Raw genomic sequence first — 15,245 nt, forward strand, 5'->3', positions numbered from 1 at the left:
GTCTCGCGCTCTCTCTCGGTCTCGCGCTCTCTCGGCCTCGCGCTCTCTCTCGGCCTCGCGCTCTCTCTCGGTCTCGCGCTCTCTCTCGGTCTCGCGCCCTCTCTCGGTCTCGCTCTCGGTCTCGCGCTCTCTCTCGGTCTCGCACTCTCTCTCGGTCTCGCGCTCTCTCTCGGTCTCGCGCTCTCTCTCGGTCTCGCGCGCTCTCTCGGTCTCGCGCTCTCTCACGGTCTCGCGCTCTCTCTCGGTCTCGCGCTCTCTCTCGGTCTCACGCTCTCTCTCGGTCTCACGCTCTCTCTCGGTCTCGCGCTCTCTCTCGGTCTCGCGCTCTCTCTCGGTCTCGCGCTCTCTCTCGGGTTCGCGCTCTCTCTCTGTCTCGCGCTCCCTCTCGGTCTCGCGCTCCCTCTCGGTCTCGCGCTCCCTCTCGGTCTCGCGCTCGCTCTCGCGCTCTCTCGGTCTCGCGCTCTCGGTCTCGCGCTCTCGCTCGGTCTCGCGCTCTCTGTCTCGCGTTCTCTCTCGGTCTCGCGCTCTCTCTCGGTCTCGCGCTCTCTCTCGGTCTCGCGCTCTCTCGGTCTCGCGCTCGGTCTCGCGCTCGCTCTCGGTCTCGCGCTCTCTCTCGGTCTCGCGCTCTCTCTCGGTCTCGCGCTCTCTCTCTGTCTCGCGCTCTCTCTCGGTCTCGCGCGCTCTCTCGGTCTCGCGCTCTCTCTCAGTCTCGCGCTCTCTCGGTCTCACGCTCTCTCTCCGTCTCACGCTCTCTCTCGGTCTCGCGCTCTCTCTCGGTCTCGCGCTCTCTCTTGGCCTCGCGCTCTCTCTCGGGTTCGCGCTCTCTCTCACTCTCACGCTCCCTCTCGGTCTCGCGCTCCCTCTCGGTCTCGCGCTCTCTCTCGGTCTCGCGCTCTCTGTCTCGCGTTCTCTCTCGGTCTCGCGCTCTCTCTCGGTCTCGCGCTCTCTCTCGGTCTCGCGCTCTCTCTCGGGTTCGCGCTCTCTCTCAGTCTCACGCTCCCTCTCGGTCTCGCGCTCCCTCTCGGTCTCGCGCTCTCTCTCGGTCTCGCGCTCTCTCTCGGTCTCGCGCTCTCGGTCTTGCGCTCGCTCTCGGCTCGCTCTCGGGCTCGCGCTCTCTCTCGGTCTCGCGCTCGGTCTCGCTCTCGGTCTCGCGCTCTCTCTCGGACTCGCGCTCTCTCGGTCTCGCTCTCGGTCTCGCGCTCTCTCTCGGTCTCGCGCTCTCTCTCGGTCTCGCGCTCGCTCTCGGTCTCGCACTCTCGGTCTCGCGCTCTCTCTCGGTCTCGCTCTCGGTCTCGCGCTCTCTCTCGGTCTCGCTCTCTGTCTCGCGCTCTCTCGGTCTCGCGCGCTCTCGGTCTCGCGCTCTCTCTCGAGCTCGCGCTCTCTCTCGGTCTCGCGCTCTCGCGGTCTCGCACTCTCTCTCGATCTCGCGCACTCTCTCGGGCTCGCGCTCTCTCTCGGTCTCGCTCTCTCTCGGTCTCGCGCTCTCTCGGTCTCGCGCGCTCTCGGTCTCGCGCTCTCTCTCGAGCTCGCGCTCTCTCTCGGTCTCGCGCTCTCTCTCGGTCTCGCGCTCTCGCGGTCTTGCACTCTCTCTCGATCTCGCGCACTCTCTCGGGCTCGCGCTCTCTCTCGGTCTCGCTCTCTCTCGGTCTTGCGCTCTCGGTCTCGCGCTCTCTCTGTCTGGCGCTCTCTCTCGGTCTCGCGCTCGCTCTGTCTGGCGCTCTCTCTCGGTCTCGCGCTCGCTCGCTCTCACGCTCGCTCTCTCTCGGTCTCGCGCTCTCGGTCTCGCGCTCTCTCGGTCTCGCGCGCTCTCTCGGTCTCGCGCGCTCTCGGTCTCGCGCTCGCTCTCTCTCGGTCTCGCGCGCGCTCTCGGTCTCGTGCTCTCTCTCTGTCTCGTGCTCTCTCTCTGTCTCGCGCTCTCGGTCTCGCGCTCTCGCTCGGTCTCGCGATCACTCGGTCTCGCTCTCGGTCTCGCGCTCTCTCTCGGTCTCACGCTCTCTTGGTCTCGCGCTCTCTCTCGGTCTCGCGCTCTCTCTCGGTCTCGCGCTCTCTCTCAGTCACGCGCTCTCTCGGTCTCGCGCTCTCTGTCTCGCGTTCTCTCTCGGTCTCGCGCTCTCTCTCGGTCTCGCGCTCTCTCTCGGTCTCGCGCTCTCTCTCGGGTTCGCGCTCTCTCTCGGTCTCACGCTCCCTCTCGGTCTCGCGCTCTCTCTCGGTCTCGCGCTCGCTCTCGGCTCGCTCTCGGGCTCGCGCTCTCTCTCGGTCTCGCGCTCGGTCTCGGTCTCGCGCTCTCTCTTGGACTCGCGCTCTCTCGGTCTCGCTCTCGGTCTCGCGCTCGCTCTCGGTCTCGCACTCTCTCTCGGTCTCGCGCTCTCTCTCGGTCTCGCTCTCGGTCTCGCGCTCTCTCTCGGTCTCGCTCTCTGTCTCGCGCTCGCTCTCTGTCTCGCGCTCTCTCGGTCTCGCGCTCACTCTCGCTCTCGCGCTCTCTCTCGGTCTCGCGCTCTCTCTCGGTCTCGCGCTCTCTCTCGGTCTCGCGCTCTCTCTCGGTCTCGCGCTCTCTCTCGGTCTCGCGCTCTCTCGGTCTCGCGCTCTCTCGGTCTCGCGCTCTCTCGGTCTTGCGCGCTCTCAGTCTCGCGCTCTCTCTCGAGCTCGCGCTCTCTCTCGGTCTCGCGCTCTCTCTCGGTCTCGCGCTCTCGCGGTCTCGCACTCTCTCTCGATCTCGCGCACTCTCTCGGGCTCGCGCTCTCTCTCGGTCTCGCTCTCTCTCGGTCTTGCGCTCTCGGTCTCGCGCTCTCTCTGTCTGGCGCTCTCTCTCGGTCTTGCGCTCGCTCTATCTGGCGCTCTCTCTCGGTCTCGCGCTCGCTCGGTCTCACGCTCGCTCTCTCTCGGTCTCGCGCTCTCGGTCTCGCGCTCTCTCTCAGTCTCGCGCGCTCTCTCGGTCTCGCGCTCGCTCGGTCTCGCGCTCGCTCTCTCTCGGTCTCGAGCGCGCTCTCGGTCTCGTGCTCTCTCTCTGTCTCGCGCTCTCGGTCTCGCGCTCTCGCTCGGTCTCGCGATCACTCGGTCTCGCGCTCTCTCTCGGTCTCGCGCTCTCTCTCGGTCTCGCGCTCTCTCTCGGTCTCACGCTCTCTCGGTCTCGCGCTCTCTCTCGGTCTCGCGCTCTCTCGGTCTCGCGCTCTCGGTCTTGCGCGCTCTCGGTCTCGCGTTCTCTCTCTCGAGCTCGCGCTCTCTCTCAGTCTCGCGCTCTCTCGGTCTCGCGCTCTCGGTCTCGCGCTCTCTCGCTCTCTCTCGATCTCGCGCACTCTCTCGGGCTCGCGCTCTCTCTCGGTCTCGCTCTCTCTCGGTCTCGCGCTCTCTCTCGGTCTCGCGCTCTCTCTGTCTGGCGCTCTCTCTCGGTCTCGCGCTCGCTCTGTCTGGCGCTCTCTCTCAGTCTCGCGCTCGCTCGGTCTCGCATTCGCTCTCTCTCGGTCTCGCGCTCTCTCTCGGTCTCGCGCGCTCTCTCGGTCTCGCGCGCTCTCTCGGTCTCGCGCGCTCTCTCGGTCTCGCGCTCGCTCGGTCTCGCGCTCACTCTCTCTCGGTCTCGCGCTCTAGGTCTCGCGCTCTCTCTCGGTCTCGCGCGCTCTCTCGGTCTCGCGCGCTCTCTCAGTCTCGCGCGCTCTCTCGGTCTCGCGCTCGCTCGGTCTCGCGCTCGCTCTCTCTCGGTCTCGCGCTCTCAGTCTCGCGCGCGCTCTCGGTCTCGCGCTCTCTCTCTGTCTCGCGCTCTCGGTCTCGCGCTCATGCTCGGTCTCGCGATCAGTCGGTCTCGCGCTCTCTGTCTCGCGCTCTCTCTCTCTCTCTCGGTCTCGCGCTCTCTCTCGGTCTCGCGCTCTCTCAGTCTCGCGCTCTCTCGGTCTCGCGCTCTCTCTCGGTCTCGCGCTCTCTCTCGGTCTCGCGCTCTCTCGGTCTCGCGCTCTCTCTCGGTCTCGAGCTCTCTCTCGGTCTCGCGCTCTCTCTCGGTCTCGCGCTCTCTCTCGGTCTCACGCGCTCTCGGTCTCACGCGCTCTCGGTCTCGCGCTCTCTCTCGGTCTCGCGCTCTCTCTCGGTCTCGCGCTCTCTCGCTCTCGCGCTCTCTCTCGCTCTCGCGCTCTCTCTCGGTCTCGCGCTCTCTCTCGGTCTCGCGCTCTCTCTCGGTCTCGCGCTCTCTCTCGGTCTCGCGCTCTCTCTCGGTCTCGCGCTCTCTCTCGGTCTCGCGCTCTCTCGGTCTCGCGCTCTCTCTCGGTCTCGCGCGCTCTCTCGGTCTCGCGCGCTCTCTCGGTCTCGCGCTCTCTCTCGGTCTCGCGCTCTCTCTCTTGGTCTCGCGCTCTTTCTCTCTCTCTGCTCACCCTCCTGTGTCTGGGAGTGTTGTGGACCCACAATGGGGGTAGAGTAAATGTCGAAGATATACCTCACCACATCCACAGCTCCCGCCCGAACTTTGGGGTCGCTGCCCATAATGGAGACGCTGGCAGCGAAAGAGCCATCGATACTGAAGACCACGCACTCCGTGCCCTTGGGCAACACCGTGAGGTAGCACTCCGCATAGGTGTGGTCACCCCTGTGAGGGCAGAGGTCAAGAACAACCGTCAGCAGGCCAGCAAGTGACCCTCACCCTGAACAACAGTGACTCTGTACAGTTACAGTGAGTGACCCTTACACTGAATAAACAGTGACACTGTACAGTTACACAGTGAGTGACCCTTACCCTGAATTAACAGTGACTTTGTACAGTTACACAGTGAGTGACCCTTACCCTGAATAAACAGTGACTCTGTACAGTTACAGTGAGTGACCCTTACCCTGAATAAACAGTGACTCTGTACAGTTACAGTGAGTGACCCTTACCCTGAATAAACAGTGACTCTGTACAGTTACACAGCGAGTGACCCTTACCCTGAATAAACAGTGACTCTGTACAGTTACAGTGAGTGACCCTTACCCTGAATAAACAGTGACTCTGTACAGTTACACTGAGTGAGTGACCCTTACCCTGAATAAACAGTGACTCTGTACAGTTACAGTGAGTGACCCTTACCCTGAATAAACAGTGACTCTGTACAGTTACACAGTGAGTGACCCTTACCCTGAATAAACAGTGACTCTGTACAGTTACACAGTGAGTGACCCTTACCCTGAATAAACAGTGACTCTGTACAGTTACAGTGAGTGACCCTTACCCTGAATAAACAGTGACTCTGTACAGTTACACAGTGAGTGACCCTCACCCTGAATAAACAGTGACTCTGTACAGTTACACAGTGAGTGACCCTTACCCTGAATAAACAGTGACTCTGTACAGTTACACAGTGAGTGACCCTTACCCTGAATAAACAGTGACTCTGTACAGTTACAGTGAGTGACCCTTACCCTGAATAAACAGTGACTCTGTACAGTTACACAGTGAGTGACCCTTACCCTGAATAAACAGTGACTTTGTACAGTTACAGTGAGTGACCCTTACCCTGAATAAACAGTGACTCTGTACAGTTACAGTGAGTGACCCTTACCCTGAATAAACAGTGACTCTGTACAGTTACACAGTGAGTGACCCTTACCCTGAATAAACAGTGACTCTGTACAGTTACACAGTGAGTGACCCTTACCCTGAATAAACAGTGACTCTGTACAGTTACAGTGAGTGACCCTTACCCTGAATAAACAGTGACTCTGCACAGTTACAGTGAGTGACCCTTACCCTGAATAAACAGTGACTCTGTACAGTTACACAGTGAGTGACCTTACCCTGAATAAACAGTGACTCTGTACAGTTACAGTGAGTGACCCTTACCCTGAATAAACAGTGACTCTGTACAGTTACACAGTGAGTGACCCTTACCCTGAATAAACAGTGACTCTGTACAGTTACAGTGAGTGACCCTTACCCTGAATAAACAGTGACTCTGTACAGTTACAGTGAGTGACCCTTACCCTGAATAAACAGTGACTCTGTACAGTTACACAGTGAGTGACCCTTACCCTGAATAAACAGTGACTCTGTACAGTTACAGTGAGTGACCCTTACCCTGAATAAACAGTGACTCTGTACAGTTACACAGTGAGTGACCCTTACCCTGAATAAACAGTGACTCTACAGTTACACAGTGAGTGACCCTTACCCTGAATAAACAGTGACTCTGTACAGTTACACTGAGTGAGTGACCCTTACCCTGAATAAACAGTGACTCTGTACAGTTACACTGAGTGAGTGACCCTTACCCTGAATAAACAGTGACTCTGTACAGTTACAGTGAGTGACCCTTACCCTGAATAAACAGTGACTCTGTATAGTTACACAGTGAGTGACCCTTACCCTGAATAAACAGTGACTCTGTACAGTTACACAGGGAGTGACCCTTACCCTGAATAAACAGTGACTCTGTACAGTTACACAGGGAGTGACCCTTACCCTGAATAAACAGCGACTCTGTACAGTTACACAGTGAGTGACCCTTACCCTGAATAAACAGTGACTCTGTATAGTTACACAGTGAGTGACCCTTACCCTGAATAAACAGTGACTCTGTACAGTTACAGTGAGTGACCCTTACCCTGAATAAACAGTGACTCTGTACAGTTACACAGTGAGTGACCCTTACCCTGAATAAACAGTGACTCTGTACAGTTACACAGTGAGTGACCCTTACCCTGAATAAACAGTGACTCTGTACAGTTACAGTGAGTGACCCTTACCCTGAATAAACAGTGACTCTGTACAGTTACAGGGAGTGACCCTTACCCTGAATAAACAGTGACTCTGTACAGTTACACAGTGAGTGACCCTTACCCTGAATAAACAGTGACTCTGTACAGTTACACAGTGAGTGACCCTTACCCTGAATAAACAGTGACTCTGTACAGTTACACAGTGAGTGACCCTTACCCTGAATAAACAGTGACTCTGTACAGTTACACAGTGAGTGACCCTTACCCTGAATAAACAGTGACTCTGTCCAGTTACACAGTGAGTGACCCTTACCCTGAATAAACAGTGACTCTGTACAGTTACAGTGAGTGACCCTTACCCTGAATAAACAGTGACTCTGTACAGTTACACAGTGAGTGACCGTTACCATGAATAAACAGTGACTCTGTACAGTTACAGTGAGTGACCCTTACCCTGAATAAACAGTGACTCTGTACAGTTACAGTGAGTGACCCTTACCCTGAATAAACAGTGACTCTGTACAGTTACAGTGAGTGACCCTTACCCTGAATAAACAGTGACTCTGTAGTTACACAGTGAGTGACCCTTACCCTGAATAAACAGTGACTCTGTACAGTTACAGTGAGTGACCCTTACCCTGAATAAACAGTGACTCTGTACAGTTACACAGTGAGTGACCCTTACCCTGAATAAACAGTGACTCTGTACAGTTACACCGTGAGTGACCCTTACCCTGAATAAACAGTGACTCTGTACAGTTACACACTGAGTGACCCTTACCCTGAATAAACAGTGACTCTGTACAGTTACACAGTGAGTGACCCTTACCCTGAATAAACAGTGACTCTGTACAGTTACACAGTGAGTGACCCTTACCCAGAATAAACAGTGACTCTGTACAGTTACACAGTGAGTGACCCTTACCCTGAATAAACAGTGACTCTGTACAGTTACAGTGAGTGACCCTTACCCTGAATAAACAGTGACTCTGTACAGTTAGTGAGTGACCCTTACCCTGAATAAACAGTGACTCTGTACAGTTACAGTGAGTGACCCTTACCCTGAATAAACAGTGACTCTGTACAGTTACAGTGAGTGACCCTTACCCTGAATAAACAGTGACTCTGTACAGTTACACAGTGAGTGACCCTTACCCTGAATAAACAGTGACTCTGTACAGTTACAGTGAGTGACCCTTACCCTGAATAAACAGTGAATCTGTACAGTTACAGTGAGTGACCCTTACCCTGAATAAACAGTGACTCTGTACAGTTACACAGTGAGTGACCCTTACCCTGAATAAACAGTGACTCTGTACAGTTACAGTGAGTGACCCTTACCCTGAATAAACAGTGAATCTGTACAGTTACAGTGAGTGACCCTTACCCTGAATAAACAGTGACTCTGTACAGTTACACAGTGAGTGACACTTACCCTGAATAAACAGTGACTCTGTACAGTTAGTGAGTGACTCTTACCCTGAATAAACAGTGACTCTGTACAGTTACAGTGAGTGACCCTTACCCTGAATAAACAGTGACTCTGTACAGTTACACAGTGAGTGACCCTTACCCTGAATAAACAGTGACTCTGTACAGTTACACAGTGAGTGACCCTTACCCTGAACAAACAGTGACTCTGTACAGTTACACAGTGAGTGACCCTTACCCTGAATAAACAGTGACTGTGTACAGTTACAGTGAGTGACCCTTACCCTGAATAAACAGTGACTCTGTACAGTTACACAGTGAGTGACCCTTACCCTGAATAAACAGTGACTCTGTACAGTTACAGTGAGTGACCCTTACCCTGAATAAACAGTGACTCTGTACAGTTACACAGTGAGTGACCCTTACCCTGAATAAACAGTGACTCTGTACAGTTACACAGTGAGTGACCCTTACCCTGAATAAACAGTGACTCTGTACAGTTACAGTGAGTGACCCTTACCCTGAATAAACAGTGACTCTGTACAGTTACAGTGAGTGACCCTTACCCTGAATAAACAGTGACTCTGTACAGTTACACAGTGAGTGACCCTTACCCTGAATAAACAGTGACTCTGTACAGTTACAGTGAGTGACCCTTACCCTGAATAAACAGTGACTCTGTACAGTTACAGTGAGTGACCCTTACCCTGAATAAACAGTGACTCTGTACAGTTACACAGTGAGTGACCCTTACCCTGAATAAACATTGACTCTGTACAGTTACACAGCGAGTGACCCTTACCCTGAATAAACAGTGACTCTGTACAGTTACACAGTGAGTGACCCTTACCCTGAATAAACAGTGACTCTGTACAGTTACAGTGAGTGACCCTTACCCTGAATAAACAGTGACTCTGTACAGTTACAGTGAGTGACTCTTACCCTGAATAAACAGTGACTCTGTACAGTTACAGTGAGTGACCCTTACCCTGAATAAACAGTGACTCTGTACAGTTACACAGTGAGTGACCCTTACCCTGAATAAACAGTGACTCTGTACAGTTACACAGTGAGTGACCCTTACCCTGAACAAACAGTGACTCTGTACAGTTACACAGTGAGTGACCCTTACCCTGAATAAACAGTGACTCTGTACAGTTACACAGTGAGTGATCCTTACCCTGAATAAACAGTGACTCTGTACAGTTACACAGTGAGTGACCCTTACCCTGAATAAACAGTGACTCTGTACAGTTACAGTGAGTGACCCTTACCCTGAATAAACAGTGACTCTGTACAGTTACAGTGAGTGACCCTTACCCTGAATAAACAGTGACTCTGTACAGTTACACAGTGAGTGACCCTTACCCTGAATAAACAGTGACTCTGTACAGTTACACAGTGAGTGACCCTTACCCTGAATAAACAGTGACTCTGTACAGTTACAGTGAGTGACCCTTACCCTGAATAAACAGTGACTCTGTACAGTTACAGTGAGTGACCCTTACCCTGAATAAACAGTGACTCTGTACAGTTACACAGTGAGTGACCCTTACCCTGAATAAACAGTGACTCTGTACAGTTACAGTGAGTGACCCTTACCCTGAATAAACAGTGACTCTGTACAGTTACAGTGAGTGACCCTTACCCTGAATAAACAGTGACTCTGTACAGTTACACAGTGAGTGACCCTTACCCTGAATAAACATTGACTCTGTACAGTTACACAGCGAGTGACCCTTACCCTGAATAACAGTGACTCTGTACAGTTACACAGTGAGTGACCCTTACCCTGAATAAACAGTGACTCTGTACAGTTACAGTGAGTGACCCTTACCCTGAATAAACAGTGACTCTGTACAGTTACACAGTGAGTGACCCTTACCCTGAATAAACAGTGACTCTGTACAGTTACAGTGAGTGACCCTTACCCTGAATAAACAGTGACTCTGTACAGTTACACAGTGAGTGACCCTTACCCTGAATAAACAGTGACTCTGTACAGTTACACAGTGAGTGACCCTTACCCTGAATAAACAGTGACTCTGTACAGTTACACAGTGAGTGACCTTACCCTGAATAAACAGTGACTCTGTACAGTTACACAGTGAGTGACCCTTACCCTGAATAAACAGTGACTCTGTACAGTTACACAGTGAGTGACCCTTACCCTGAATAAACAGTGACTCTGTACAGTTACACCGTGAGTGACCCTTACCCTGAATAAACAGTGACTCTGTACAGTTACAGTGAGTGACCCTTACCCTGAATAAACAGTGACTCTGTACAGTTACACAGTGAGTGACCCTTACCCTGAATAAACAGTGACTCTGTACAGTTACACAGTGAGTGACCCTTACCCTGAATAAACAGTGACTCTGTACAGTTACAGTGAGTGACCCTTACCCTGAATAAACAGTGACTCTGTACAGTTACAGTGAGTGACCCTTACCCTGAATAAACAGTGACTCTGTACAGTTACACAGTGAGTGACCCTTACCCTGAATAAACAGTGACTCTGCACAGTTACACAGTGAGTGACCCTTACCCTGAATAAACAGTGACTCTGTACAGTTACACAGTGAGTGACCCTTACCCTGAATAAACAGTGACTCTGTACAGTTACACAGCGAGTGACCCTTACCCTGAATAAACAGTGACTCTGTACAGTTACACTGAGTGACCCTTACCCTGAATAAACAGCGACTCTGTACAGTTACACAGTGAGTGACCCTTACCCTGAATAAACAGTGACTCTGTACAGTTACACAGCGAGTGACCCTTACCCTGAATAAACAGTGACTCTGTACAGTTACACAGTGAGTGACCCTTACCCTGAATAAACAGTGACTCTGTACAGTTACAGTGAGTGACCCTTACCCTGAATAAACAGTGACTCTGTACAGTTACACAGTGAGTGACCCTTACCCTGAATAAACAGTGACTCTGTACAGTTACACAGTGAGTGACCCTTACCCTGAATAAACAGTGACTCTGTACAGTTACACAGTGAGTGACCCTTACCCTGAATAAACAGTGACTCTGTACAGTTACACAGTGAGTGACCCTTACCCTGAATAAACAGTGACTCTGTACAGTTACAGTGAGTGACCCTTACCCTGAATAAACAGTGACTCTGTACAGTTACACAGTGAGTGACCCTTACCCTGAATAAACAGTGACTCTGTACAGTTACAGCGAGTGACCCTTACCCTGAATAAACAGTGACTCTGTATAGTTACAGTGAGTGACCCTTACCCTGAATAAACAGTGACTCTGTACAGTTACAGTGAGTGACCCTTACCCTGAATAAACAGTGACTCTGTACAGTTACACAGTGAGTGACCCTTACCCTGAATAAACAGTGACTCTGTACAGTTACACAGTGAGTGACCCTTACCCTGAATAAACAGTGACTCTGTACAGTTACAGCGAGTGACCCTTACCCTGAATAAACAGTGACTCTGTACAGTTACAGTGAGTGACCCTTACCCTGAATAAACAGTGACTCTGTACAGTTACAGTGAGTGACCCTTACCCTGAATAAACAGTGACTCTGTACAGTTACAGTGAGTGACCCTTACCCTGAATAAACAGTGACTCTGTACAGTTACAGTGAGTGACCCTTACCCTGAATAAACAGTGACTCTGTAGTTACACAGTGAGTGACCCTTACCCTGAATAAACAGTGACTCTGTACAGTTACACAGTGAGTGACCCTTACCCTGAATAAACAGTGACTCTGTACAGTTACAGTGAGTGACCCTTACCCTGAATAAACAGTGACTCTGTACAGTTACAGTGAGTGACCCTTACCCTGAATAAACAGTGACTCTGTACAGTTACACAGTGAGTGACCCTTACCCTGAATAAACAGTGACTCTGTACAGTTACACAGTGAGTGACCCTTACCCTGAATAAACAGTGACTCTGTACAGTTACAGTGAGTGACCCTTACCCTGAATAAACAGTGACTCTGTACAGTTACACAGTGAGTGACCCTTACCCTGAATAAACAGTGACTCTGTACAGTTGCAGTGAGTGACCCTTACCCTGAATAAACAGTGACTCTGTACAGTTACAGTGAGTGACCCTTACCCTGAATAAACAGTGACTCTGTACAGTTACAGTGAGTGACCTCTTACCCTGAATAAACAGTGACTCTGTACAGTTACAGTGAGTGACCCTTACCCTGAATAAACAGTGACTCTGTACAGTTACACAGTGAGTGACCCTTACCCTGAATAAACAGTGACTCTGTACAGTTACACTGTGAGTGACCCTTACCCTGAATAAACAGTGACTCTGTACAGTTACAGTGAGTGACCCTCACCCTGAATAAACAGTGACTCTGTACAGTTACACAGTGAGTGACCCTTACCCTGAATAAACAGTGACTCTGTACAGTTACACAGTGAGTGACCCTTACCCTGAATAAACAGTGACTCTGTACAGTTACACAGTGAGTGACCCTTACCCTGAATAAACAGTGACTCTGTACAGTTACAGTGAGTGACCCTTACCCTGAATAAACAGTGACTCTGTACAGTTACACAGTGAGTGACCCTTACCCTGAATAAACAGTGACTCTGTACAGTTACAGTGAGTGACCCTTACCCTGAATAAACAGTGACTCTGTACAGTTACAGTGAGTGACTCTTACCCTGAATAAACAGTGACTCTGTACAGTTACAGTGAGTGACCCTTACCCTGAATAAACAGTGACTCTGTACAGTTACACAGTGAGTGACCCTTACCCTGAATAAACAGTGACTCTGTACAGTTACACTGTGAGTGACCCTTACCCTGAATAAACAGTGACTCTGTACAGTTACAGTGAGTGACCCTTACCCTGAATAAACAGTGACTCTGTACAGTTACAGTGAGTGACCCTTACCCTGAATAACAGTGACTCTGTACAGTTACAGTGAGTGACCCTTACCCTGAATAAACAGTGACTCTGTACAGTTACACAGTGAGTGACCCTTACCCTGAATAAACAGTGACTCTGTACAGTTACACACTGAGTGACCCTTACCCTGAATAAACAGTGACTCTGTACAGTTACACAGTGAGTGACCCTTACCCTGAATAAACAGTGACTCTGTACAGTTACAGTGAGTGACCCTTACCCTGAATAAACAGTGACTCTGTACAGTTACACAGTGAGTGACCCTTACCCTGAATAAACAGTGACTCTGTACAGTTACAGTGAGTGACCCTTACCCTGAATAAACAGTGACTCTGTACAGTTACAGTGAGTGACCCTTACCCTGAATAAACAGTGACTCTGTACAGTTACACAGTGAGTGACCCTTACCCTGAATAAACAGTGACTCTGTACAGTTACACAGTGAGTGACCCTTACCCTGAATAAACAGTGACTCTGTACAGTTACACAGTGAGTGACCCTTACCCTGAATAAACAGTGACTCTGTACAGTTACAGTGAGTGACCCTTACCCTGAATAAACAGTGACTCTGTACAGTTACAGTGAGTGACCCTTACCCTGAATAAACAGTGACTCTGTACAGTTACAGTGAGTGACGCTTACCCTGAATAAACAGTGACTCTGTACAGTTACAGTGAGTGACCCTTACCCTGAATAAACAGTGACTCTGTACAGTTACACAGTGAGTGACCCTTACCCTGAATAAACAGTGACTCTGTACAGTTACAGTGAGTGACCCTTACCCTGAATAAACAGTGACTCTGTACAGTTACAGTGAGTGACGCTTACCCTGAATAAACAGTGACTCTGTACAGTTAACAGTGAGTGACCCTTACCCTGAATAAACAGTGACTCTGTACAGTTACAGTGAGTGACCCTTACCCTGAATAAACAGTGACTCTGTACAGTTACACAGTGAGTGACCCTTACCCTGAATAAACAGTGACTCTGTACAGTTACAGTGAGTGACCCTTACCCTGAATAAACAGTGACTCTGTACAGTTACAGTGAGTGCCCTTACCCTGAATAAACAGTGACTCTGTACAGTTACACAGTGAGTGACCCTTACCCTGAATAAACAGTGACTCTGTACAGTTACACAGTGAGTGACCCCTTACCCTGAATAAACAGTGACTCTGTACAGTTACAGTGAGTGACCCTTACCCTGAATAAACAGTGACTCTGTACAGTTACACAGTGAGTGACCCTTACCCTGAATAAACAGTGACTCTGTACAGTTACACAGTGAGTGACCCTTACCCTGAATAAACAGTGACTCTGTACAGTTACCAGTGAGTGACCCTTACCCTGAATAAACAGTGACTCTGTACAGTTACACAGTGAGTGACCCTTACCCTGAATAAACAGTGACTCTGTACAGTTACAGTGAGTGAACCTTACCCTGAATAAACAGTGACTCTGTACAGTTACACAGTGAGTGACCCTTACCCTGAATAAACAGTGACTCTGTACAGTTACACAGTGAGTGACCCTTACCCTGAATAAACAGTGACTCTGTACAGTTACAGTGAGTGACCCTTACCCTGAATAAACAGTGACTCTGTACAGTTACAGTGAGTGACCCTTACCCTGAATAAACAGTGACTCTGTACAGTTACACAGTGAGTGAACCCTTACCCTGAATAAACAGTGACTCTGTACAGTTACACAGTGAGTGACCCTTACCCTGAATAAACAGTGACTCTGTACAGTTACAGTGAGTGACCCTTACCCTGAATAAACAGTGACTCTGTACAGTTACAGTGAGTGACCCTTACCCTGAATAAACAGTGACTCTGTACAGTTACAGTGAGTGACCCTTACCCTGAATAAACAGTGACTCTGTACAGTTACAGTGAGTGACCCTTACCCTGAATAAACAGTGACTCTGTACAGTTACAGTGAGTGACCCTTACCCTGAATAAACAGTGACTCTGTACAGTTACAGTGAGTGACCCTTACCCTGAATAAACAGTGACTCTGTACAGTTACAGTGAGTGACCCTTACCCTGAATAAACAGTGACTCTGTACAGTTACAGTGAGTGACCCTTACCCTGAATAAACAGTGACTCTGTACAGTTACAAGTGAGTGACCCTTACCCTGAATAAACAGTGACTCTGTACAGTTACAGTGAGTGACCCTTACCCTGAATAAACAGTGACTCTGTACAGTTACAGTGAGTGACCCTTACC

At 50.6% G+C, this 15,245-nt stretch overlaps 2 protein-coding genes across 2 annotated transcripts in view; one reads left to right on the forward strand and one right to left on the reverse strand.

The window, feature by feature from the left end:
* The window catches only part of LOC147092229 (lysine-specific demethylase 2A-like), a 520,639-nt gene that overhangs the window by 284,916 nt on the left and 220,478 nt on the right, over positions 1 to 15,245 (forward strand). The gene's annotated exons all lie outside the window — the stretch shown is intronic.
* Positions 1 to 15,245, reverse strand: part of LOC147092232 (membrane-associated phosphatidylinositol transfer protein 1-like) — a 122,634-nt gene that overhangs the window by 17,943 nt on the left and 89,446 nt on the right. The window contains exon 20 of the mRNA XM_085976383.1: positions 4,415 to 4,564. Within this exon, the coding sequence (XP_085832509.1) occupies positions 4,415 to 4,564 (150 nt within the window). The remainder of the gene's footprint in view (positions 1 to 4,414; positions 4,565 to 15,245) is intronic.

This window comes from Somniosus microcephalus, unplaced genomic scaffold (genome assembly GCF_052327205.1).
Source record: "Somniosus microcephalus isolate GS21.2 unplaced genomic scaffold, FLI_Smic_1.0 unresolved_chr2, whole genome shotgun sequence".
In the NCBI taxonomy this organism is placed as follows: domain Eukaryota; kingdom Metazoa; phylum Chordata; class Chondrichthyes; order Squaliformes; family Somniosidae; genus Somniosus; species Somniosus microcephalus.